This window comes from Bufo gargarizans, chromosome 2, assembly GCF_014858855.1.
Source record: "Bufo gargarizans isolate SCDJY-AF-19 chromosome 2, ASM1485885v1, whole genome shotgun sequence".
NCBI classification, from domain to species: Eukaryota; Metazoa; Chordata; class Amphibia; order Anura; family Bufonidae; genus Bufo; species Bufo gargarizans.
Genome location: NC_058081.1, coordinates 518891579 through 518917266, shown reverse-complemented (window position 1 = coordinate 518917266; position 25688 = coordinate 518891579). Strand labels below are relative to the sequence as shown.

General features: G+C 43.7%; 1 protein-coding gene across 4 annotated transcripts in view; it reads right to left on the bottom strand.

Annotated features, from left to right (window-relative positions):
- CACNA2D4 (calcium voltage-gated channel auxiliary subunit alpha2delta 4) overlaps positions 1 to 25688 on the bottom strand; it is a 234855-nt gene that overhangs the window by 158852 nt on the left and 50315 nt on the right. For all 4 annotated transcript variants that reach the window (XM_044281372.1, XM_044281371.1, XM_044281373.1 and 1 more), the window contains exons 10-25: positions 24773 to 24862; positions 24055 to 24168; positions 23648 to 23726; positions 23354 to 23487; positions 19527 to 19604; positions 17081 to 17161; positions 16870 to 16944; positions 16505 to 16591; positions 9882 to 9953; positions 9547 to 9608; positions 6918 to 6985; positions 4863 to 4908; positions 4566 to 4663; positions 2995 to 3088; positions 1343 to 1435; positions 1035 to 1162 (exon numbers count right to left, since the gene is read on the bottom strand). In XM_044281372.1, the coding sequence (XP_044137307.1) occupies positions 1035 to 1162; positions 1343 to 1435; positions 2995 to 3088; positions 4566 to 4663; positions 4863 to 4908; positions 6918 to 6985; positions 9547 to 9608; positions 9882 to 9953; positions 16505 to 16591; positions 16870 to 16944; positions 17081 to 17161; positions 19527 to 19604; positions 23354 to 23487; positions 23648 to 23726; positions 24055 to 24168; positions 24773 to 24862 (1399 nt within the window). The remainder of the gene's footprint in view (positions 1 to 1034; positions 1163 to 1342; positions 1436 to 2994; positions 3089 to 4565; positions 4664 to 4862; positions 4909 to 6917; positions 6986 to 9546; positions 9609 to 9881; positions 9954 to 16504; positions 16592 to 16869; positions 16945 to 17080; positions 17162 to 19526; positions 19605 to 23353; positions 23488 to 23647; positions 23727 to 24054; positions 24169 to 24772; positions 24863 to 25688) is intronic.

Sequence of the window (25688 nt, the reverse complement as noted above, 5' to 3'; positions counted from 1 at the left end):
GCAAATTGGCATTTTGCGGACCGCACACGGCCGGCTCTGTGACAGAAATACCTATTCTTGTCCGCGATTTTGGGCAAGAATAGGACATGCCAAATATCTTTGTTACGGGGCCGTGGAACAGAACTACGGACACAGACAGCACACGGTGTGCTCTCCGCATCTTTTGCGGCCCCATTGAGATCAATGGGTCCGCACCCGTTCCGCAAAATTGCGTAACGGATGCGGACCCTGAACTACGGACCTCTGAATGAAACCTAAGGATAATTCAACCCAAAAAAATTCCTGAAAATGTTAAATAATGGTAGTAAATATTTCAGAGCATAAAATAGATTAACATCCTACTTAAAAACAGCGGTCCTTTAAATTACAATGGGTTCCAGGACAATCATTGTATGTTGAAACCATTGTAACTTCAGTCCATAGCTCTATGGAAAACTAGTAATCTGTTTCAAAGTCCCCAAATGTCATGCCGTGAAAGGAGAAAAAGATTTATAAGCACATAACTGCCTTAGATACAGTAAGTCAGGAAGGAATAGATTCTCAAAGTTGGAAATCACTGATGAGGAGCTTCTTCGGGTACCAGAAAAATAAAATGGCAGCTCTTCCTGGCACAGACAGGCCAGAAAAATTGCCATTTTGATTGGTTGGATCTGACTTATGTTAATTGAGTCTAGTTTCAACTTACAATGGCCCAGGACAGACCATTGCATGTTGAAAAGATTGCATCCTGAGGCCATTGTATCTTGAGGGACCACTGTATATCTAGTCCCCTCCCTCACCGATAGACATTGACATTTTGGTGCAATTCACAGAGAAAGCAGGTTTTATTTTGAGAGTTCCACATCTCTATGATGCCACCTATAGGAGATTAGTATGAACTACAATCTTCAACTACATCGCACTCTCTATAGCTATATTTATATACTGTAGCTATTATATAAGGATTTATGACAGTGCTAATCCACATTTACCTTCTTCACTTCAGCTAATGATGCCTATTGAAAAACTTCCCCCAGTTATCTACAATATCTTACCTGGGCTTTCGTCTGTTGGTACATGATACACAAAGCTGCCTGCAGGGTGTTCTGCGGCTCTTCTGTACCATAGTGGGAAATGGTCCATAGTGAAAATACTCTCTTTCTCCTCATAATGCAAAAAGTTCCTAAAGTGACAAAAAATACCCAAATCAAACAGAGCAATAAATAAAGAAAAATATTTTAGTGTGTGAGGGGTTACAATTTTGCCTTCCATGGAGAATCTGCTGGTCATGGGTTTTATCTTTTTGGGTTGGATATTATTACATGATACTTCTGCTACTCTCCAGGGGTGTGCTGTGACTCACTTGTTTGTCATCTGTTCAGCACCCACATATAAGCTTTTCCGGATCAGTCCAGCACGAGTTCCCAGGAAGGCGACTTCCATTCCATCATCCTGTCTGCCAAGCAAGAAAACACATACAGGATTCAAAGGAAAATCTGTCAGGGGGTTGAAAGGTGTATACCCTGATGCTGGGTCTTGATCCATCTCTAATGAGGGGTAAAATGGCGCGAAAAGGTCACCAATCAAGGTGAGTATGCTATTGGATGCAATAGTCATGCAGCTTTACAGTTTCCCGAATGGCAAATCTACCCAGTTAGAAAATCCATCATCCCCTGCTCCCACGTCACTGCATATGTCTACCAGTACATATAGCGAAGAAGGACCAGCACTCACTTTCTTGACGATATGAAGAAAATGTTATTCAAGGCATAACAGCATCATCAGTGACTAGTTTCAGCTTAAGCCTGAGCCTTTTTCAAACTGCAAATCATCAGGATTTGGGGGGTACTATCTCTCCTTAGGTAGAGAGTGCCTTAGTCAGCAAGAAGAGACTTATAGGCCATACATGCTCCTCTGGAATTCTGGGAAAAGGGGATGCAAATGAGCTCTTAACAAGCTTGGGCAATAACAGATGAGGTGCTGGCTTATTTAATATCCGAATCATGTCTCACAGCCTATTTAAAAGGGTTGAACACTGACTTATAGGATGGTTGCCTTACATCTGGTGGCATTAAAGGCAGAGCTTGTTAAGAGCTCATTTGCATCCCTTTCTTCCCAGAATTCCAGAGGAGCATATATGGCCTGTAAGTCTCCTCACGCCAATTAAGGCACGCTCTCTCCAAGCAAGGAGAGATGGTACCCACCAAATCCTGACTTAGACCTCTCACCCAGTTAAGCCAGTACTCTCTGCTCTGCACTGATGATGGGCAATCACCCCGAAACAACTGTCTGCAGATGAAGTGCTGGCTTAATTAATATCCGAGTCGTGTCTAAAGGCCTATTTAAAGGGTTGAACACTGACTTTCAGGATAGCTACCTTACATCTGGTGGCATTAGAGGCAGAGCTTGTTAAGAACTCATTTGCATCCCTTTCATAAGAAAGCGTCAAGAAAGCGAGTGCCAGTCCTTCATGATATACTAGTTTGACGCCTTCCCTGGACACACGCACCACGCGCAAACCGCAGTGCTGACCCATCTTCTCCGATGCATATGTTTACCAGTCAGAGGTGTGAGAAAGCTTGGTGACTAATTCTGTAGAAGCTTTAATGGCAGCCATATTGATTATCCACTAGTTTTCCTAAAGAATGTTCATAAACTCTTACAAAGGATGAGCACCAGGCGAGTACAGAGGACCTGCAGTGTGTGTGGCCTACACGTCATATAATCACTATAACCCTCTTAGTAATACACACAGTTGACATCTCCAGTCATGATCTGACCAGCTTCTCCGACTCATAGTACCTGTAATTTACAGCCATGTATTTTGTGTCAATAAATCACTTCCCTCCAAGTCAGAAAAACCTGAGATGCCAATGTCAGAATTATTTTGGCCGATTGCCTCCAGATACTCGGTCCAGAAAGCATAGAGAGGGATGTGTATGGTTTGAGAGGGTGTAGTAGTGGTGTTGGTGGTCAGGTTCTGATTTATCTGATTTCTTTTCCTCTTCTACTTACTTGGACATATTGAGAGCAACCTGAGTCCAGTAGGCTTCCAGAGGAGCAGTCACCACTGCGTCAAAAAGAACTTCCTTCACCAACTCCTCATCACCTGGAAATGTAAAATGTTCAAGAATGGAAGAACTCCCTAACAACATTCAATGAATGACCCTGTGTACATGCATTACTTATCCTGTACTGATCCTAAGTTACCACCTGTATTATACTCCAGAGCTGCACTCACTATTCTGCTGGTGGTGTCACTGTGTACATATATTATATTATTTATCCTGTAATGATTCTATGGTACATCCTGTATTATACTCCAGAGCTGCACTCACTATACTGCTGGTGGTGTCACTGTAGACATACATTATATTACTTATCATATACTGATTCTATGTTACAACTTGTATCATACTACAGAGCTGTACTTACTATCCTGCTGGTGGAGTCACTGTGTACATACATGACACTACTTTTTCTGTACTGACCCTGAGTTACATCTTGTATTATACTCCAGAGCTGATTTCACTATTCTGCTGGTGGAGTCACTGTGTACATACATTGCTAATCCTGTACTGATCCTGAGTTACATCCTGTATTATACTCCAGAGCTGCCTTCACTATTCTGCTGGTTGACTCACTGTAGACATACATTACATTACTTATCATGTACTGATCCTATGTTACAACTTATATCATACTACAGAGCTGCACTCACTATCCTGCTGGTGGAGCCACTGTATACATACATTACATTACTTATTCTGTATTTATCCTGAGTTACATCTTGTATTATACTCCAAAGCTGCATTCACTATTCTGCTGGTGGAGCCACTGTATACATACATTACATTACTTTTTCTGTATTTATCCTGAGTTACATCTTGTATTATACTCCAGAGCTGCATTCACCATTCTGCTGGTGGAGTCACTATACACTACATTACTTATTCTGTACTGATCCTGAGATACATCCTGTATTATATTCCACATCTGCAATCAGTACTCTACTGATTTTGTCACTGTCTACCTATATTACTTATCCTGTACTGATCCTGAGCTACATTCTGTATTATACTCCAGAGCTGCAATCACCATTCTACCTATGAAAACACTGGGTACATACATTACTTATCATTTACTGTTCCTGAGTTACATCCTGTATTATACTCCAGAGCTGCACTCACTATTCTTCTGGTGGAGTCACTGTGTACATACATTACTTATCCTGTACTGATCCTGAGTTACATCCTGTATGAGATTTGGGGGGTACTATTTCTCCTTATGGAGAGAAGCTAGTATGAGTGCCCGAGGACCCTCCAGTGGGCCAATGGTCTGATAATAATGGACCCCTAATAAAATAGGTCCTATAGACACAGAGGGTGAGCCCTCAGAATAATTTTGTCTGGTGGGCCCAAGGGACTTCAGTCTGATGCTGGCTAAGCACTTTGAGAAGAAAGAAGACATCACTTCTTAGCATGCTGTCATATCCATATCAATCATAAGATTCTAACATGTTTGTCATGATAAAACAATGGCCACCACTGTAACATTCTTACTGGTATCATTATGACAATACTCACACTCCAGGTCTGGCTCTTCTCCCGTCAGGAAGCGAGTGACTGCCTGTAGCTGATTGAGTTTGCGATGGTCGGGGTCTATGTCTGTAATGCAGTATATCCTGAGAACACATTAACGTGTACCCATATTGTAAATGGCGCTGTGCAGCCTCATAAGTCAAACACATAATGGCCATATAATTGCCACTACTTCAGGGTGGACAAAAAGTTGAATGAAGGCACATACAGGTAACATAACATTATCATTTAACTTCAAACAATCCCCTTTCCCTGACGTACACAAAGTCCATAACCCCTCACCATTCATTGGCCAAGGTGAGATCAGGATGCAGCAGGTCGTGAAGCCCTGAAAAATACGCCACAGTGAAAATGAGCACAAAATTCCTTCTTTACATATTTCTATTGTCCCTTATAGGCTTTTTCAGGTCTACTCTAAAGGGGTATGCTGGTTATAATAAGTTATCCCCTATCCACAGGATAAAGAATAACATTTAGATTGGTGGGGTCCTACTGCTGGACCCCCACCAATCACGAGAATGGGGCACCCATACCCTGTTGAGCCCTCCCGAAATGAACAGAGAGGCCATTCGGGCATGCATTCATTTTTATGGGAGTTCCAGAGGTAGCCAAGTAGGGCTGCAGCTATCGATGATTTTAGTAAACAAGTATTCTACCGATTAATCCAATGATTAATTGAGTACTCTAATAAGAAAAACTAATTTAAAGAACGTTTTCTCCCATGCCATCAGTTCCCCCCAGTGTCATCATCTTCCCCATGCCTTCTGCCCCCCCACCCCAAAAGCCATCAGTTTCCCCTCCCTTGTGCTATTAGTTCCTCCTCCAGTGCCATTAGTTCCTCCCCCAGTGCCATTAGTTCCTCCCCCAGTGCCACCAGTTCCCCCCAGTGCTATCAGCTCCCACATGCCATCAGTTGCTTCTCCCCCCAGTGCCATCAGTTTCCCCTCCAATGCCATTAGTTCCTCCAGAAGTGCCACCAGCTCCCTCAGTGCCACCAGTGTCCACATGCCATCAGTTGCTCACCCAGTGCCTTTAGTTCCCCCTCCAATGCCATTAGTTCCTCCAGCAGTGCCACCAGCTCCCCCGGTGTCCACATGCCATCAGTTGCTCCCCCCCAGTGCCATTAGTTCCCCCTCCAATGCCATTAGTTCCTCCAGCAGTGCCACCAGCTACCCCAGTGCCATCAGCTCCCCGCTAGTCCCATCAGTTCTCCATCCAATGCCACCAGTTTCCCCTCCAATGCCACCAGCTCCTCCCCCAGTGCCACCAGCTCTTCTGCCAGTGACATCAGTTGCCCCCCCAAAGTGCCATCAGCTTGCCCCCAGTGCTATCAGCTCCCCCTCCCTTGTGCCACAAGCTCTTTCCCCAGTACGATGAACTCCCCCCAGTGCCACAAGCTGCGCCCACTCCTATGAACTTCCCCATGGCATCAGTTCCCCCCCCCAGCCATCAGTGCCCAGCCACAGTGCCAGTGAACCAAAATACTTACCTTTTCTGTAGGGGCGCTGCCGACAGTCAACAGATCTTCCTTCCGCTTCTTCACACGCTGCATTGGGACCTGATGTCACACAGCGTCAGGTCATAGTGTGCACTTACGTGCACTATATAAATTTGAGTCACTGATTAATTTAAGTAATCGTTTCAGCCCTATAGCCAAGTACTGCGCTAAGCTATCTCTGGAACTCCCAAAGAAATGAAAGGAGAGGCTAAGCGCATGAAGCCTGACTGGCCACTCGGTTCATTTTGAGGCGCTCCATGGGGTATGGGGCCCCGATTCTCTTGATCGGTGCTGGGGTCCCAGCAATAGGACCCCCACTGATCTAATAGTTATCCCTTATCCTGTGGATAGGGGATAACTGAATGTAACCAGAATACCCCTTTAATGCACAACTTGATATAAGGCTATCCAGTCAGTGACTAACATAATGGGGCCCCCTGTTGGTGTTGGTTCATGCACATCACACCTTACCATCCAGGGATATTTAGGCCCTAACCCTAAGGGCACCATGCCAGCCAGGCCATGTCCCCCCATATACTGGTTATTGAGGAGAGGGAGGGGCCTTAGTACAGTAACTTCTTAATACACACACCATTTTGGGCCTTAAAGACCAGCACAATTCTTAATTTTTTTGGGCTCTACAGGTCAAATAGCTGTAACATGGCACTCCAATATAAAGTTCATTAATACCCAATAATAAATGCAGTTTCAGTAGGAAAAGTGTACAGTGATAACCTGAGCTGGGTCCTCACTGTATGCACCCCAAGGCAACTGTAGGGGCCACATCTATGGTGCAAACATAGAGTCAGGCCTAGGTAGCATAGTGCATGTCTTCTCACCTTCTTCTAGAGAGGTGTTTCCTATGAGAATGTACTCTCCATGTCCACGTGTCAACACAACCCCAAGGCTAAAAGTGAAAGAAAAAGACACAAGATGGTTATTGTCCTTGTTGAGAGAATATTGCTATTGCAAACCACAGAGCCAATACCATGTGCTGCCATCTTATACAGTCCATTTTGTGATCACAAAACAGGATTTTTTACCTACAAGAAACATTTTGTGCTTTTTCTTAGGCTAGTTTCACACTAACAGCAAGCAAAAGAAACATAATCAATAAGAATTACAAAACTCTGTTTAAGGCTGGTTTCACACTAGCGGCAAAGAACTACTGAAAGCTGTTCTGGTGGGTGAACAGCCTGTTGGATCCGTGCTGCCGCTAGTGCACGCGTGTCCCCGGACTACCGCTCTGGCCCCATTGACTATAATGGGGGCGGGTTGGAGTTCCGGCAGCACGGCAGCGCATGTAGTACTTTTATTCCGGCCGACTCTTGGCATGCACTGCTGTGCTGCCGCCGGAATGCGCTGCCGTGCACTAGCACGTGTGCACTAGGGGCAGCACGGATCTGACAGGCTGTTCACCCGCTGGAACGGCCTGGCGGAATTCCTTGCCGCCAGTGTGAAACTAGCCTTAGGGTTCATTCACACGTCCGTAATTTTCACACGTCCGTAATTTGGGTCCGCATTCGTTCCGCAATTTGCAAACCCATTCACTTTCAATGGAGCTGGAACTGATGCGAATCTGCATTTCCGGGATCCGCCTTCGCATTTTCGGGATCCGCATCCAGTTTTTGCGGGATCCGCAATTCCGTTCCTGAAAAAAATAAAACATGTCCTATTCTTGTCCGCAATTGCAGACCAGAAAAGGCATTTTCTATTGTAGTGTCTGTGATGTGCGGTCCGCAAATTGAGGATCGCACATTGCAGGTGTCCGTATTTTGCGGATCCGCAAAACACTTACGGATGTGTGAATGGACCCTTAAATAGAGTTTTGTGATTATAATGTTTCTTAGGCCTTTTTCACACGACCGCTTTTTTTCCCTGTTTACAGGCCGTTTTTTTGCGTTCCATATACAGCCCATCTACGGAACGTTTCATTTCAATGGTTCCGCCAAAAAAACGGAATGTACTCCATATGCATTCCGTTTCCGTATTTCTGTTCCGTTGAAAGATAGAACATGTCCCATTATTGCCCGCAAATCATGTTCCGTGGCTCCATTCAAGTCAATGGGTCCGCAAAAAAAAAATGGAACACATATGGAATGTACTCTGTATGTCTTCCGTATCTGTTCTGTTTTTGCGGAACCATCTATTGAAAATTTTATGCCCAACCAAATTTTTACTATGTAATTACTATGGAAAAATGGAACGGAAACAGAAACAAAAAATGGAACAACGGATCCGTAAAAAACGGACTGCAAAACACTGAAAAAGCCATATGGTCGTGTGCAGGAGGCCTTACCAAAAAAATAGTCTATATACAGTACTTTGCAAATGTTTTAGGCAGGTGTGGAAAAATACTGCAAAATAAAAATGCTTTGAAAACAAAGTGTTAATAGTTTATTTTTAGCAATGAATAAAATGCAAAGTGAATGAACAAAAGAGCAATCTAAATCCAATCAGTATTTTGTGTGACCGCCTTTTGCCTTCAAAACAGCATCAATTCTTCTAGTTGTACACAGTTCTTGTAGGAACTCAACAAGGGAGTTGTTCCAAACATCTTGGAGAACTAACTACAGATCTTCTGTGAATGTAGGCCTGCTCAAATCCTTCTGTCTCTTCATGGAATCCCAGACAGACTCGATGATATTAACAGTAGGGCTCTGTGGCTATATCATCACTTCCAGGACTCCTTGCTCTTCTATACGCTGAAGATAATTCTGAGGGTACTGCCTGATAAGTATCTGCCTGTGTTTTATCAGCACTAAAGACACCATTAATCCTGACCAAAGCCCCAAATCCATTTGCTGAAATGAGGCCCTAAACTTAAAAGCAACCTCCACCATGCTCCACTGTTGTCTGCAGACACTCATCATTGTACCGATCTCCAGCCTTTTGTTGAACAAACTGTCTTATGTTTCTGCCAAATATTTCAAATTTTGACAATGCACCTGCTGCCATTTTTTTGCACCCCAGTGCCTATGTTTTTGTGCATAGTTGAGTCGCTTAGCCTTGTTTCCACATTGATATTATGGAATTTTGGCCTAAATTCTTTCATGAAGAACAATTAAGGCCAGACTTCTTCATATAATAAATGGGTGTACTTGGGTTCAACTGGTTTCTCCCAGTTCTCAGCTGATGGCACTGTTAGACCTTTTCCGATTTTGAATGGAAGTAAGCATGATAGGTTTTCATCTGCTGCACTGTTTTCTCAGCAAACCACTGCCTTTAGAGTCTTCAACATGGTCAGGATTAATGGGGTCCTCAATGCTGAAAAATACAGGCAGATACTTATCCATTATGCAATACCATGAGGGAGGCATCTGACTGGCTCCAAACATACGGCCAATGTCATTAGGAACCATCTTCAGAGTAAAGAAGTACAAGGAGTCCTGGAAGTGATTATATGGCCTCCACAGGGCCCCAGAAGATCGACAGAAGATCTGTGGATAGTTCTATTTACTGTTGTACCTGAATGGAGTGTCACTGATGGCCGTGTAGAAATAGTCGCTGGTCAGGAACAGGACACGCTTCTGTAAAAGAACAGGTTGAATTTGTAGGGTGAATGTCAAGGTGCCTAGGAGTATTGTATGACTGTCATTTATCTGAAGTTACCCAGGGGAGCTGAATGTAAAGGTGAGGAGTTCATCCCCTTTCTCTTTATTTTCATTTGGGAATGGAAAAGAAGATTGGCTCCATAAGAAGAGCAGTATCAAGTGGGGAGAACCATTACTCCACGCAAAGCGTAGTTTATTTTAGATGTGCCTAGAATATATTTGCTTGATGAAAAGCATCTGGCATCTTACCCCTTTGTCAACAGTGACCTTGACCTCCATCGATAGGGTTCCTGTCTCTCCATTGATCATTGCACTCCGAAGCTGTGTGCAGGTAAACAAAATATGGAAAGTCACGACAGGGACACAAGTAACCAAATACTCTAGTTAGTGTGAATGCAACCTAGAATGTGAATAAAGTACAAGACCTAGGGGCACATTTATTAGGACCTGCATTTTAGACGGCGGTCTAAATAAGCACTATAGCTGGCAGTGGATCGCCGAAGAGGCATAGACCTCTACATAACTTTGTCGCATCCAGCTTCCTAGCTGTCTTACATTTAGACCATTTTCTGCGCCTAAACCAGGCGTTGAAAATGATGAATGAGACGGGCCAACTGGCCCGTCCCCTTCCCCGCCCACACCATGCCCACTTTTTTAGACCTGGCATTAGCAGGAAAGAAGTCGCAGATTCTGCTGCACCATGGCGTGTGACAGAATATGTGCCATAAATGACCTCCATAGTTCTTTAGGATGAAAAACAGACTTATATCCATCCATTTCTATTAATAGACAAAATAAACAATAAAAAAAATTAACATCATGGGCATCGCCACGTGCAAAAACACTGTACTATTAAAATATCAAAAACTCATCCCATATGGTGAATAGCGTAACCTGAAAAAAATTAAAATGGATGATTTGCCATTTTACCTCCCAAAAAATTGAATAAAAAGTTGTACACAATTCAAAATGGTTAATTAATAAAAACTACAGATTGTCCCACAAAAAATTAGAGCTCACACAGCTCCGTACACATAACTATAAAAAAATATTTTACAAAAGTTTTTTTTTTTTTTTTTTTTTAAGTATTAAAGAGAAAAACTATACAAATATGGTATTTCCATAATTGTACTGACCTGGAGAATGAGGAGCACAAGTCAGTTTTACCGAATAGCGAATGCCACAAAAAGCAAAACCCATAAAACTAGCAGAATTGACTTTAATTTTTTCAATTCCACCCCATTTGGACTTTTTATTCCAGCTTCCCACTACATCCTACGCAATATTAAATGGTGCCATTAGAAAGTACAACTTATTCCACTAAAAGCAAGTCCTCATAAGGAAAAATAAAAAAGTTATGGCTCCGGAAAGGTAGGGAGCAAGAATTGAAAACGCAAAAACAGAAAATACAAATGTAGAAAAAATGGTGGCTCACTCACTGTTCCACTTTTGGAAAGGTGCACTGCCCTGCAGCACTCCCTAATGCTGATAGAGTAAAAAGGAAGAAATTGTCAATACCATACGCGTGTCAATACCACTGTCAATACCATACGCGTTTAGGGGTAAAGAGACCCCTTCTTCACCACTGAAGAAGGGGTCTCTTTACCCCGAAACGCGTATGGTATTGACAGTGAGGGACCACCAAGAAAGAAGCGCTTGGAACCGCATGTCCCCACTTGGACTTAAAGCAACAACGGAGCAAATCACCTGCACCTAAGGAAATTTGAAATCCCCGCCTAGAAGGATAAATCACATGACCGCCTAGTGTACCACGTGGGACGCCACATAGGTCCTGGCGGTGGAATAAAGCTATACCGCTACAACGAACACTTAAGAGCCTGGGAAATCCTACCTGCAGGTCCTTGCAGCTCACAACAGAGCACTTGATTAAAGCTCCAGGTGTACAAGCGAACCAACGGTCAAAGAAGACGCAGGAGTGGTAAAGTACCCTGATATATGAGTATCGCTTGAGCACTGCTATACAAGCACCATTACGTATATTATAAATATATGACTTTTACGGTCAGCCCATTGTGATATACATTTGTATGAGACTCCATCTTTCTGGGCCACAAACTTTGGGATGAATTATAAAGGTCACGGTGATACAGCCTTATAGTGACATACATTGTGTGAGACTCTATCTCTTTGGGCCACAGACTTTTGGAATTCAGTGTTATTCATCTATTTTTAATTTAGATTTTTTATATATTGCTGTTTTTAAAGTATATTGTTTTTATGCAACATGTTGTTTGTATTATGCGTGTGATATTTATTATAAAATTTACTCTGATATAACCCAACTTGGACATATGTTTGCCTGATATTTGAGTGACGCCCAACCCAAAAACAGAAAATAGCTTAATCAGGAAAGGGATAATTACTTTACACGGTTTAATAATGCTTGCAAATGGATATTTAATTGTACAATGTCTCTACAAGATCATTTATGGATATAATAAAGGGAACAGGACACAATACTGACCCCTGTGGTAACCCATTACTAATGGTGACCCCATCTGATTAAGTACAATTAATAACCCCCCTGTGCTTTCTATAACTGAGCCAGTTACTTTCTCAGATACACACATTTTCCTCTAGTCTAAGCATTCTTATTTTATATACCAACTTTATGTGGCACAGTTTCAAATGCTTTGAAAAAAATCAAGATATACGGTATCCAGTCACTCCACCCAGTCCAGTCTAGAACTTACCTCCTCATAGAAACTGATTTGAACAATTTGACAAGATCAATCCCTCATGAAGCCATGCTGATACAGTGTTATACACTTACTTTCATTGAGATACTCCAGGATAGCATTTCTTAGAAAACCTTGAAACAATTTATCCACAATACAGGTTAAACCTATAGGCCTATAGTTTTCAGGATTACTTTTTGACTCCTTTGTGAATACTGGCACCACATTTGTTATGCGCCAGTCCTGCAGGACAGACCCAGCCATAAGAACATCAGTAATTATTAGAAATAAGGGTATGTCTATTACATTTCTTAGTTCCCTTAGTATGCAGGGGTGTACACCATCTGGAGCAGGTGATAAGTTTATTTTAATCTTTTAAAGGTGGCGCTGCACTTCTTCCCAAGTCAGACAGGTGACATTTTATAGGATTTTTATCTGTAGGCAGCAGTGCTCACAGTAGTGCTGCAGCCTTCTCTCAGCTTTTCCTAGGCCAATGACGACACGTTCGTCCGTCATGTGGCCTAGGCGCAGCTCAGCCCCATAGAAGTGATTGGGGCTAAGTGTGATACTAAGCATAGCCGCTATACTATGTGTGGCACTGTGCTTGGTAGGCTCGTCAGCTGTCGTCATTGGCCTAAGAAAATTTAAGAGAAGGCGGCGGCACTACTGCGATCACGTGGCCTAGGAAGTGAATGGAGCTGCAATACCAAGCACAGCCGTTATACAATGTACAGTGCTGTGCATGGTAATCCATAAGGAGGCAGTGGCGCTCACAAGAGTGCTGCTGCCTTCTCGAACAGCTGATCAGCGCGGATCCCAGGTGTCAGACCCCCACCGATCAGATACCGATGACATATGTGGAGTATAGGTCATCAGTATTAAAGTCTCAGAAAACTCTTTTAAACATGGCATAACCAGTCAGTGACTGCTATAAGATACAGCACAGAATTTCATGCTCCGATGCTCTCCCTTGCCCTGAGCTGTATGGAACATCTGCAAACCTACCAAGACATGGCCGTTCAAAAAAAGCACTAATTAGAAAAGCAGCCAAGAGATCCATGGTCACTCTGGAGCAGCTGCACTGATCCACAGCTCAGGTGGGAGAATCTGTCCACAGGACAACTGTTAGTCATGTACTTCACAAATCTGCCAAGAAAGCCATTTTTTAAAGCAAGCCATAAGAAGTCCCACTTGCAGTTTGCCACAAGCCATGTTAGGGATACAGCAATCATGTGAAAGATGATGCTCTGGTCAGATGAGACCAAAGTTTAACTTTTTTACCTAAATGCCACTGTGTTGCTGTAAACTAACACTGCACATCACCCTGAACACACCATGCACACCGTGAAACATGGTGGAGGCAGAATCAAGCTGTGGGGATGCTTTTCTTCAGGGACAGGGAAGTTGGTCAGAGTTGATGGGAAGATGGATGGAGCTAAATACAGGGAAATCCTGAAGGAAAACCTGGTAGAGACAGCAAAAGACTTGAGACTGGGGCAGAGGTTCACCATCAAGCAGGAAACGACCCTAAACATACAGCCAGAGCTACAATCAGGGGCGTACATAGAAATCACCGGGCCCCATAGCAAGAATCTGAATTGGGCCCCCTAACTCCGCCCACTACCCACCCCTGGCCCATCCCACCTCCTGACTCCTCCCATGCCACGCCACCATTTTATCATAACTTCTGTTACCCCAAACGGTTGCAGTATGCTACTGCCCAAACCCCTTTAACTCCTTGCTGGTGATGCTGAGTGTGCACATAGCCACCAATCATATCCCCCCCTAAAGGTGACTGATGTGTTGGGTGGGGGGTTGGGGGAATATAATTAGTGGCTATGTGCACACTCAAGATCAGCAGCAAGGAGTTAGAAGGGTTATCCAACCTCTAATGCCCCCCAAAATGCTCAGGAACGAGGAGTAGGTGTACGAGGAAAGCACACTGTCCTCTATGAGCCTCCCCCCGAGTCCTCTATGAGTCCCCCAAACCCCTAATGCCCCTCTAAAGTCTTAGGACAGTGTGCTTTTCTCCCCCTATTGGGCATTTTGGGGGGCATTAGGGGTTGTGGGGGCTCATAGAAGACTCAGGGGGAGGCTCATAGAGACCAGTGTGCTTTCCTACTACTCTTTTCCCACCCCCCTTGGGGGGCATTGGGCCTGGTTAGGGAGGCTCATAGTGGACCTGGGGGGGGGGGGGGAGTCTCATAGGAGCCAGTGTGCTTTCCTCCTACTCCCTCCCGGGCATTTTGGGGGAGCATTAGGGGTTGGGGCTCATAGAGGACTCGGGGTGGGGGTTAAGGCTCATAGAGGACAGTGTAGGAGAAAAAGCATGTCCCCCTCCCTATGAGTCCTCTCTTGCTGCATGCTCAATCGAAGTTCTACATGAACTACTGTACCACACCAACCAGCGATATAGACCTTAGTGACCATGTCACTCTGTCTGTCCCGTCAGCAGCGGTCCTCCACTGGCCTGTGCTGTGCCCGTCAGCTGTTGACTAGGCGGTGGCACGCAGATGTGATGCGAGGTGAGTGGCGATGTTACCCTCGGGTCGGAGTCTGGGTGCAGCATGCCTGTGCCAGCAATACACTGGCCAATCAGGAGCTGCCTCTTTCTGCTGACTTGCGCTGATTGGCCAGTGTTATGTGCAGCAAGCTCTTGACTGAATAGATCCGCAGGTCAGACAGAAACTGGGCTGGGAGCGGGGTAGACGGTCGCTGGATGCTGAATGAACACAAGTGCTCCGCTGCGCCACATATTAAACTTTTTTCCACGGTAAACAGAGTGGGCGGAGCCAAACTGAGTGGGCGGAGCCAAACTGAGTGGGCGGGGCCTTTCCTGCTCTCCGGGCCCCCCAGTGCCGCGGGCCCCATAGCAACGGCGGTGTCTGCCTATATTGGCGGTACGCCACTGGCTACAATTAAATGGTTTAGATCAAAGCATATTCATGTGTTAGAATGGCCCAAAGTCCAGACCTAAATCCCATTGAGAATCTGTGGCAAGACTTGAAAATTGCTGTTCACAGATGTTCTTCATCCAATCTGACTGAGCTTGAGATATTTTGCAAAGAAGAATGGGCAAATATTTCAGCTTCTGGATGTGCAAAGCTGGTAGAGACCTACCCCAAAAGACTTGCAGCTGTAATTGCAGTGAAAGCTGGTCCTAAAAGACTTGATTTAGGGGGACTGAATACAAATGCACGCCACAGTTTCCAGATTTTTATTTATGAAAATTATTAAAAACAAAGTATAATTTTTTTTCCCGCTTTACACATACCTTTAACTTTGTGTTGGTCTATCACATTAAATGCCAATAAAATACATTTAAAGGGGTTATCCCATGACTAATGTAAACAATGACAGTACATTAAAACCTCTTTCTAACAACCCTAGAACCAGCCCTGTACCTCACATGGATCCAGAGATCTCCCCATTCATTGCTCTGCTATATTTATATCAAGCTGACAGCTCAAGGGGAGTGTCTTTTCTGCTTCAGCTAAGTGGGCGTGTCCATAGTCTACCTATCACAGCTCAGGAGGCAGTTGAAAGATGAAACTGAGCACGTGCGGCTTTCTCAGTGAGCAGTAGGTGGCGCTATACTGATATTTTATTGAATACTTCAATGGCTATGGATATTGAAAACTGTAGAATATTTTTCGTGGGACAACCCCTATAAAGGGGCTATCCGACACTAACAAATGCTTCCCCATATGCTGGGAACCTCACACTGATTCTTCTTACCTGGCTCCCCACGCCGCTCCTGGTCTCCGCATGGCCACAGCTGCTTCTCCCCATGCGCGGATGAAAACATCCGGTGTCGGGGGACGGGGGGGGGGGGGGGGCAGCCAATGTCAGGAAGTGACAGGGATGAGCCTCCCTAGCGTCAACCGCGATGCTAGGAAGGCTTGTCCCCGTCCCCGCCTGTTATTGGCTGCTGACTCCCGACACCGGATATTTTCATCCGCGCATGGGGAGAAGCAGCTGTGGCCATGCAGGGACCAGGTGTGGGGATAAAGCAAGTAGAATCAATGTGAGGGGCCCGGCATATGGGGGAGCATTTGTTGGTGTCGGATAATCCCTTTAAGTTTGTGGGCGTAACGTGAAGAAATGTGGAAAAGTTCAAGAGGTATCAATACTTTTTCAAGGCAACATAATCTAGCACATCATGTTACTCACAATCTCGTCCCGATCTTCCCATTCCACTTCTGAAAGGTCAACACTGTTATAATTCGGCTTTGGTCTAAGTTTCTTTCCTTCCTTGTACTGGAAGATAAAAAACAGATATTGGATTATTTTTATGAGGCACAAGGGACCCGTTGAGAGGGACACAGCACACCACTCCCCTATCCCCATTGCTGCTTTATTAACACTAGGGTCTAGGGGCTTTGAATCAAACAAGTAAATATTTGTATGAATTGTCATTTTCAATGCCCTTAGTGTGTGCCTTATTCAGAAAACGTATTGTCAGTCCCACAATAGACAGGCCATTTTGTGCCTACAGCATTACGAAGTTGAATAATAGTAGTTACAGAAAAGCTCACCAGGGGGCGCAGGTCAGGGTGAGAGAGTATGTAACCGTTATTTGTGTTCAGAAAGGCGTAACCATGAACCCCGAGCTGAGGAAATAAGAAAGAGAAAAGAAAAATAATTTCTTATAGGCATCATATCAAAACATTAAATAGTGTCATCACCTGAGGGCGCTGTGGATTTGTAATATTATGACTCCAGTTATTATATACAGTCATTTCTTACCTTGTACCTCGGAGCCAATTTCAACAGTTCACGCAAGGGAACATCAGATCCTACAACTCCCAAAAGAATTCCTTCTGATCTCTGCAGAGAAGAAGCAACTGATATATAAGAAAAATGCCTCTAATAGATGAAGCAGCCACAACCAGCAAAATGTCCACAGACGCCTCTATACAACCCTTGTTAGGGTTTGTATATGTTATGAGGTCATCTAGATGCATGCATGCTGCTGATTTTGGGGGAACCCAGTCCAGGAACTCCCAAACTATTGCCCTGAATGTCCATGCACCTGTAACTATGAAAGGGATTTTCCCAGGGATTGAAATATTGATGACCTATGGAATAACACTCGATCCGTCTACACTACAGCAACAGCCACCAGCTCACTCTTGCATGTCCTGTCTCACACGCAAGGTCTGAGTGAAGATTTAAACCTCTGGGTGCCCTGGTCTGCATATCTTTTCACAGCCAAAGACCCTCATATAGGTAATATCTCCACCATTATCGGAAGGTACTGCATCATCTCATGTATTAGCAAGCTATGATAATACAATTGTTAAATAGAGGGCGGGTTGCGGTCATGCTGCGGTGAAGAACCTTGTGGCCCGCAGCTGCCTTTCATTTAATAATGAAGACCGCACTGTACAGTCCTTCTTCATTGTTAATGGCCACGCTGCACCTTTAATCAGGGGCTGTTGCTGGTATGGGGTTTGGCAGGTTAGATGGGGGAACAATATGCAAATTATTGCTGTTTTTGGCTGCAATCTCCTGCAGGTTATTTGACAGCAAACACTGAATATTAATCAGCTCTGGCATACCCACATCTCCAACCCCAGAACTCTCCTGTCCTACAGGTGGGAGCCCTTCTTCTGCCATCTGCTTTTCCACATCATCTAATATCGATGAGAATATATCATCATGGTCTTTTTGGTAACAGGTACAAGGCTGACTTCCAACCCTCTTATAAGATATCTTAAAATCTCATTGACATTGCTTTTAGTGAATAACGCTGCAGGGTTTCCAAGTCCACCGTGTTTAGTCTCCCCCAATGGATATACTCTTAAAACCATTGCCTATTTCCTATTGAAATCAATAGGCATCTACTGATTTAAAGGATCGCCTGCGATCCTCTACCTCATAGATGAAGGTCTCAAAGATTTTCAGGGGATTAAATAAGTCAGCGGCCAGCGTGATTGAAAGTTCCCTATCCCCATAGGAAATGTTAAATCTCCCAGCACCAGTGAGTCTTTCCTGGCTGGAAGATCTGGGGCATTTAAAGGTTTCTTTTTCGCTTTTTTTTGAGCTTCCTCTTCTGTCAAGCTGTTCTGTTACATCTGTTTCTGGGAAAGCTGAGTGACAACTAATGTGTTCTTCAGTACAGATCCTACAGGGCTTGTTACTTAGCTTTCCGAAACTCCTGCATGGCAGATATGGAAATGAGGGATGTGTTAGTATAACTAGGTTGACTTGTAATTCAAAGTCAACTTGATATTCAAAGAGTAACTCCCCCGTGGGATGCATTTTGGCAGCCATTACTGGTTGTCCACCAGCTTTACCAAACACGGAGAAAGCTAAGGGTCCATTCACACGTCCGTGTGTCTTTTGTGGATCCACAAAACACGGACATCGGCAATGTGCGTTCCGCATTTTGCGGACGCACATCGACGGCACTTAAAAGAAAATGCCTAATCTTGTCCGCAATTGCGGACAAGAATAGGACATGTTCTATTTTTTCCACAATTCCAGATCCGGGCAGCACATCGTGCGGCCCCATAGAAATGATTGGGTCCGTAATTCCGTTCCGTAAAATGCGGAATAGAATTGCGGACGTGTGAATGGACCCTAAGGCCAGAATTTCTTCTACCAAGTTGAAAGAAAGGACAACTATTTTCTATCCTTTCCATGGCAGCCTCAGCCCATCAGTCCCATTCTCCATTTGTCTTACTCTTTCTCTGGCAGTCTCAGTTGGTCTTGTCTGTCTCTTTCCCCCCTTTCACTGGCAGTAACATCCCGCCCCAGCTGTCTCATTCTTTCTTTCTCTGGCAGCAGGGGTGCAGCTAAAGGCTCATGGGCCCTGGTGCAAGAGTTCAGCTTGGGCCCCCTTTTCCCCAGAGCTTTGTGGCCAGGGGCAGGAAAACACATTGCCTTCATGCTGCCTGAGGCAAAAATTGAAATGGCACCCTTCCCCAAGCCAAATTCTTGACCTAACCCCTTCCCTCCAGCCAGAGGTGTTACTTGACCAGCGTGCACTTTCTATAATCCCGGTGCCTTCTTATGTGGTACAGGGGTCTATAAGCCCCCACAGGCTCCTGGACCCGGTAGCGACTGCTACCTCTGCACTCCCTATGGCTACGCCCCTGTCTAGCAGTCTACACCTGTCCCGTCCGTTTTATTCTCTCTTTCACTGGCAGTCATCGTAATATCTCTTTCCATTTCCAATATGACTCACCGTCTCATTTTTCTTGCTGAACACAGGCATGGCCACAGTTGTCATAAGAAGCAGACTTTGAGCCTGGGAAGCAAAGAGCTGCAGACAGACAGAAAATGCTCATTAAATATATATATACACATTATTTGCAGATGTAGATGCTCCGATGCCCTCCACAGATCCATGCTTAAGGTCACAATGTTGCTCTGCATTTCATCTTCTGTGTAATGAGCAACTCACATGTTCAACACTCTCAGTATGCAATGAACTTTATCTTGTGCAGGCATCTGGCTAATCCAATAGTCTGGAACCTGAGTCTGGAACATACTTTGTTTCCTCACTATGTTCAAGATCATTGCTTGCCCATTTGAAGAGAAATCTCTGATACAATGTAATAAGCTGGGGTGAGAGACCTGAGGGTCTGAACAAAGCAACAGATATATAGACTTACAAAACTTTTCATGGAAGCAATGTAAGCACAATAACTGATCATCATGAGCTTTGCTGTATGGAGTCATCATGGCTGAGGAACCACACAAACACTTGATATTACCTTGTGCACAATGCCAAGAAGCAGATGAAGAGAGGTAAAGCTACCACCACTGGAGGTATATCTTAAACTACTCTTCGTGCTTCTACCCCAGCTGTAGTTACACAAACTCTTGGGGTCTGATTTAGGGGTCTGGTCTGGAGTCTGATTAATTTACGTATCTGAATTAATCTGAAGTTTTAGGTGTGACATTTGGTATTTTGGGGTCTGGATTGCAAATAATAAGAATTCCTTTTTCTTCTGTACATACAGTGATTTATAAGTGCTTGCGTATTACTTGATTTTAACCATTTTTTTCTCTCTCGCTCTCTCTCAAAAAAAATGGTAGGGTTCACCAAGATAGGAATTTAGTCCAGGGGTTGTCAATGCTATAAAGGATGGGAAACCCTAACTTCTTGGGATACCCACCTATAGGTGGCACTACAGGCAAGAATATTCTTCCTTCGTGAGAAATCAAAGGTAGTTTGGCACATTTGACTTATATTAGTAATAACCTGCTCTCTGTATCTTTATTCAGTGATAGGGAGGAAGCAAAGTGCCAAGCCAATGCTGCCATTAAACTGGTTGCTGGGCAGAACCCTTAAAGCTATTTGCAGATCTCCCAGCAACTATCAGATCTACTGATGCGTGGTCAATGTCTGTCGCTTGCTTGTCCACAATGAGGGTGAATAATCAAATATCTTCTTCCTTGATTAAGGGTTAATTGTGTTTGTCACCCTTCCCCCAATATGCACTATACCTGCCCGATCCAGCAGGCAGCACCATCTGCCACACCAAGGAATACAATAAGGGAAACTTGAAAGCTGAGTGACCTATCAAGTGGGAACTGTAATGGCAGCCATGATTTTCATGCAAATTTCCAGGATGAGATAGAGCTATAAAAATCTAAAAAAAGGGGGAGGTTTATCAAACCTAGTGTGAAGGAAAACTTTGTAGCAACCAATCCGATTCCACTTTTCATTTTCCAAAGGAGCTCTGAAAAATGGAAGGTGGAATCTGATTGGTTGCTATGGGCAGGCAGTTTTCCTTTACACCAGTTTTAATAAATCTCCCCAAAGTGTGTAATATGGTATAGTTTACGAGTGTGCATTTCTACCACACCACGACACAATATTGACTTGTGCAATGAGCGAGCAGAAGAACTTTCACAAACATTAACCAAACTAGCACCACTGGGACACGAGGCAACCACAACACTGAAAGCACCGGTTACCTCTTCAGACTGTGGAAGCTGCGGCATGGTTAGGATGATGGGATTATGGGTGGATTGGAACCAGGTGGTGGGAAAAATGGTACGAAATTACAATGAGAAATGAGACTCAAACAAAAATCAGACAGACAAAGGTAAATACAGTAAAATTCCCCAAATCTGGCATCCGATTATCAAGTACCCATCACTTCATATTGATGGCAGATTAAAGAAATTTTACAGTATAGTCTATTAGACAACCAAGGCTATGCTGGAGCTACAGTCTGGTGGTTGAGTAATAGAATATACAGTGATTTTTCCTTGGTGAAAGCTTAGACACGATTGAGATGGCCACTATTAAAATCATCCGTGCGTTGTGGTCATGTTTGCAATGCAGAGAGTAGGAAATGGATCTGACGACCGCCACCAGGTCCGTGTTCCATTAGACACGGACAAAGGTAGTGCATGCCCTCCATATGGTCCCTGAGTCTGTGTAGAAAAACAGTGGTGTGAATTGCACCATTGGCTTCTATAGGTCCATGTGCAGTGTGTTGCACACACAGGTGAAATTCACACGACCGTAAAACCTGCAAAACACGGATACTGGCCGCAAAACACGGATACTGGCAGTGTGCGTTCCGCATTTTGCGGACCGCACATGGCCAGCGCTACATAGAGAATGCCTATTCCTGTCCGCGGACAAGAATAGGACAGGCTCTATATTTTTTGCGGCGCCGTGGAACGGAACAACAGTGTGCTATTCGCATCTTTTGCAGCCCCATTGAAATGAATGGGAACGCACCCGTTCCGCAAAATTGCGGAATGGATGCGGGCCCATTTATGCGGTCGTGTGAATGTACCCTTAGGCCTATGTGAAAATCAATGTGCGGCATTCTCAGTGTAAATTCTATGCAAATAAAATTTATTTGCTGTATGTGGAAGTTCTGCAAATTTATAATTTGTTTCAATTCAGTATTTTCCGGATCTCTGTTGTTGGTGGATGAAAGCATTTATGTTTAGCTACAGAAACTACAAATCTGTATAGACCTTATGCTTAGGAGGGGTTTGTGTCGGTGACAAGAAGCAACTTCTAGCGCGCCAACTTTTACTGGCTGAACTGCCCAATAGCTGGAATCACTCCACCCATGAAGAAGAGCATCCCACACATTGGGTGGATGTTCTGAGAAGGAATGAAAAGCACAGCAGGGGGTGCCATAAAAAGTATGTTACAGCAATATTTAGACACTGGAGCATTTTTAAGTATTACAGTTAAAAAATTGTTATATTTTGCCTAGTACAACATGTTAAAGCCATATTTATTCATGTGGCAACACCTTTAAAGGGGTCGTCCCAAATGGACATCTATGGCATGTCTACAGGATATGCTGTAAATATACAATACAATAGGTGAGGTCCTGCTATGAAAGGAGAGGACACCGTGCAGGTTCAGCTTTCTCCATTCACTGTTATGGGTCTTCCAAAAATAGCCATGAGCTTTTACTTTTTACATGGCTTTTTTTTTAGCCATGAGCTATTTTAGGGAGCTCCATAAAAGTATGGCCACCGTTCTATTTCAGGCGTTATGTGACGAGGCCCCTTTCTTAAGACAGGATCAGCTCCCAGAGGTGGGAACCTCACCTATTGAACATTTAAGGTATACCCCTTAAATTTTGTCATAAATGTCCAAATGTGACAACCCCTTTAAAAATACAAGAGTGAGACAATATTGGATAATATAGCAATAAACCAGATGTGACTGGCTTGCCCCATTTTCCTCTTGTGCCCATTTTCATACATAAGCCCCAATACTATGCAGCTGCGATGAACAAAATGACACAAATGAGCAATGGGATATAATGATGAGTTGCAACTTGTATGAGACATAAGAGCAGTTTCCTTGTGTCAATCTGGAGGTGATTGACAGGTCATTCCGTTTCCAACTTATTAGCTGAAGTGATCATAATGGATCTGACAACCATACGCCACCCCTCATTATATAACGCAGATTTATTTTAATTGGATATTTTGTGGATACAAGAGGTTTAGCCTTTTCCAGGGATCATCTGTAGGTGAAAGTCACTTATTAAGTAATGTCCGTAATTAACCTACCGCACTATCCATGTATGCCTCCGTCCAGATTATATCGTGGTCATGGTTGATGACCATTGGCCGGCTAAGCACATGGAGGTATTCCATCACGTTCTCCTGGACATCAGCCAGAGTACTGATCTGTGTATAGTACCCTACAAAAAAAAAAGAAAAAAGCGTGTCATACACCACACTGCACAGACTGATATAAAGCTTGTTGTAATTATGTCATTACAGCACCCCGTACAGGTTATCTGTCCACAATTACATATATCATATGTAAACAGGATTAATTTATCAATTTATCAAAGATACCTTTGTTGCTACATGCGATCCATTTTACATTCTCTGCAAATGTCACTTCTCTCCCTATAAGATATGTAAACATTCGGACCTAGAAAAAAAAAATTACTCTGTTAAAACTCGCAAAGCAGCACAAAGAACCGATGAATGTACATCTCACATCAGATGAGGTCCAAAATGTGCATCATGCAGCAGATTCTGAATTCAGAAAAATGGCACCGCAATGGGCACAATAATCTCCCCTTATACTACAATCATTTTGGTACATTTCTGACATTGATAAGAACTCAAGTTACTATCATAATAAGCAAGATTAGCATGTTTTGGAAGGAATCAGAGTGCCAGTAAATTATATGTTATTAACAGGCCAACTAGGAAATGCATAATAAATAAAATATATAGAAAAGTGGGTATCTTACCTTCTTTTCAGGCCAATTATATTTTTCAAACACTGGCTCATAATCTTCCACGGCCCCATCAGTGATCAGCATAATTGCCTGGTTACAAAGTCCACCCTGACCAGCCTCTCGGAACTATAGTAACACAAATGAATACAGAGGTATTTCACACATAACTACAACTATTAAAAAGTGCACTCTTACTGGCAAATTCTTCCGGGAACCCACTGATACTGAAATTGACAGGCACTGAGTTCCCATTTGAATTTGACTTACATACCACCACATCTAGCCTACTGCTGTGCAAGTTTAATGTTAGTGTGGGGCCAGAATCCCACCTCTGGGATTCAGAACCCATCTGACCTCCAAAAACATACTCAAATAGGAGAGGAGGCCACACAAGCCCTGTTCTTCCCACTGAAGTCCACTGGAATTACAAAGACAGCAAACTGGTGATTCTCTCAAACTTTAAAAGGTGTTCAATGTGCATTTACATGGCTGGACAGGATGTCCTAACACCATCAGAAGGCAGTCACAATCTGAGACACATCTAACACTAGAGCTTGGTCGAAGCATTTGGCTTGAGCAAAATACCATCACTTTCTATGGATGGGGAACACTCCATTAATCAAAAGGAACATTTTATGGAAAAGTAATAAACCGATGAGAACTCTTGCAATGTTTTATACAGTAAATACTATGTTTTACAATATTGGTAAGACACATGAGTGTACAGTACCTCCTTTAAGATTTTAAATGCCTCAATGAGGGCTTTATTGACAGTTCCCACACCTTTGGCCTGTAATTCGTCCACTAGCTGCTTAAAATGCTGTAAATAAGGTAGAGAATAGAAAGCAGTGACATACTGAGCACAAGCACATACTGAGCAAAAGCACAAGTTCTACACCTGTTCCCGAGGCTTGGATCATTGACCACCGAAGAATTTTGATCACTTTGACACATTATTTTGAATAACTTAAAAAGGTTGTCCCATATTGCTCTTTGCATGGTGGGATGGGACTAAGTGATGGCCCCAGGTAGCTGCCTTACAGAAACAGCTGAGTGGGCCAGCCCTCCGATGTTTCTGTAACTCCTATTGTAGTGAATGGGTTTTCTAAACTGGTGACAGAACTAGGAAGGGGCTGGGGAGAGCAGGACACTCATCCCTTTAGCACTCAGATTAAGGAGCAGTGAGAATAAGAAGTTTTATTTTGCTCCTGAAAGTGCACTGGAGGCAGAGCTTCACTGCAATGTGCTCCCTGCATTGAGCTACTTCAATGCCCTACTCTACAGGGAGTGCAGAATTATTAGGCAAATAAGTATTTTGACCACATCATCCTCTTTATGCATGTTGTCTTACTCCAAGCTGTATAGGCTCGAAAGCCTACTACCAATTAAGCATATTAGGTGATGTGCATCTCTGTAATGAGAAGGGGTGTGGTCTAATGACATCAACACCCTATATCAGGTGTGCATAATTATTAGGCAACTTCCTTTCCTTTGGCAAAATGGGTCAAAAGAAGGACTTGACAGGCTCAGAAAAGTCAAAAATAGTGAGATATCTTGCAGAGGGATGCAGCACTCTTAAAATTGCAAAGCTTCTGAAGCGTGATCATCGAACAATCAAGCGTTTCATTCAAAATAGTCAACAGGGT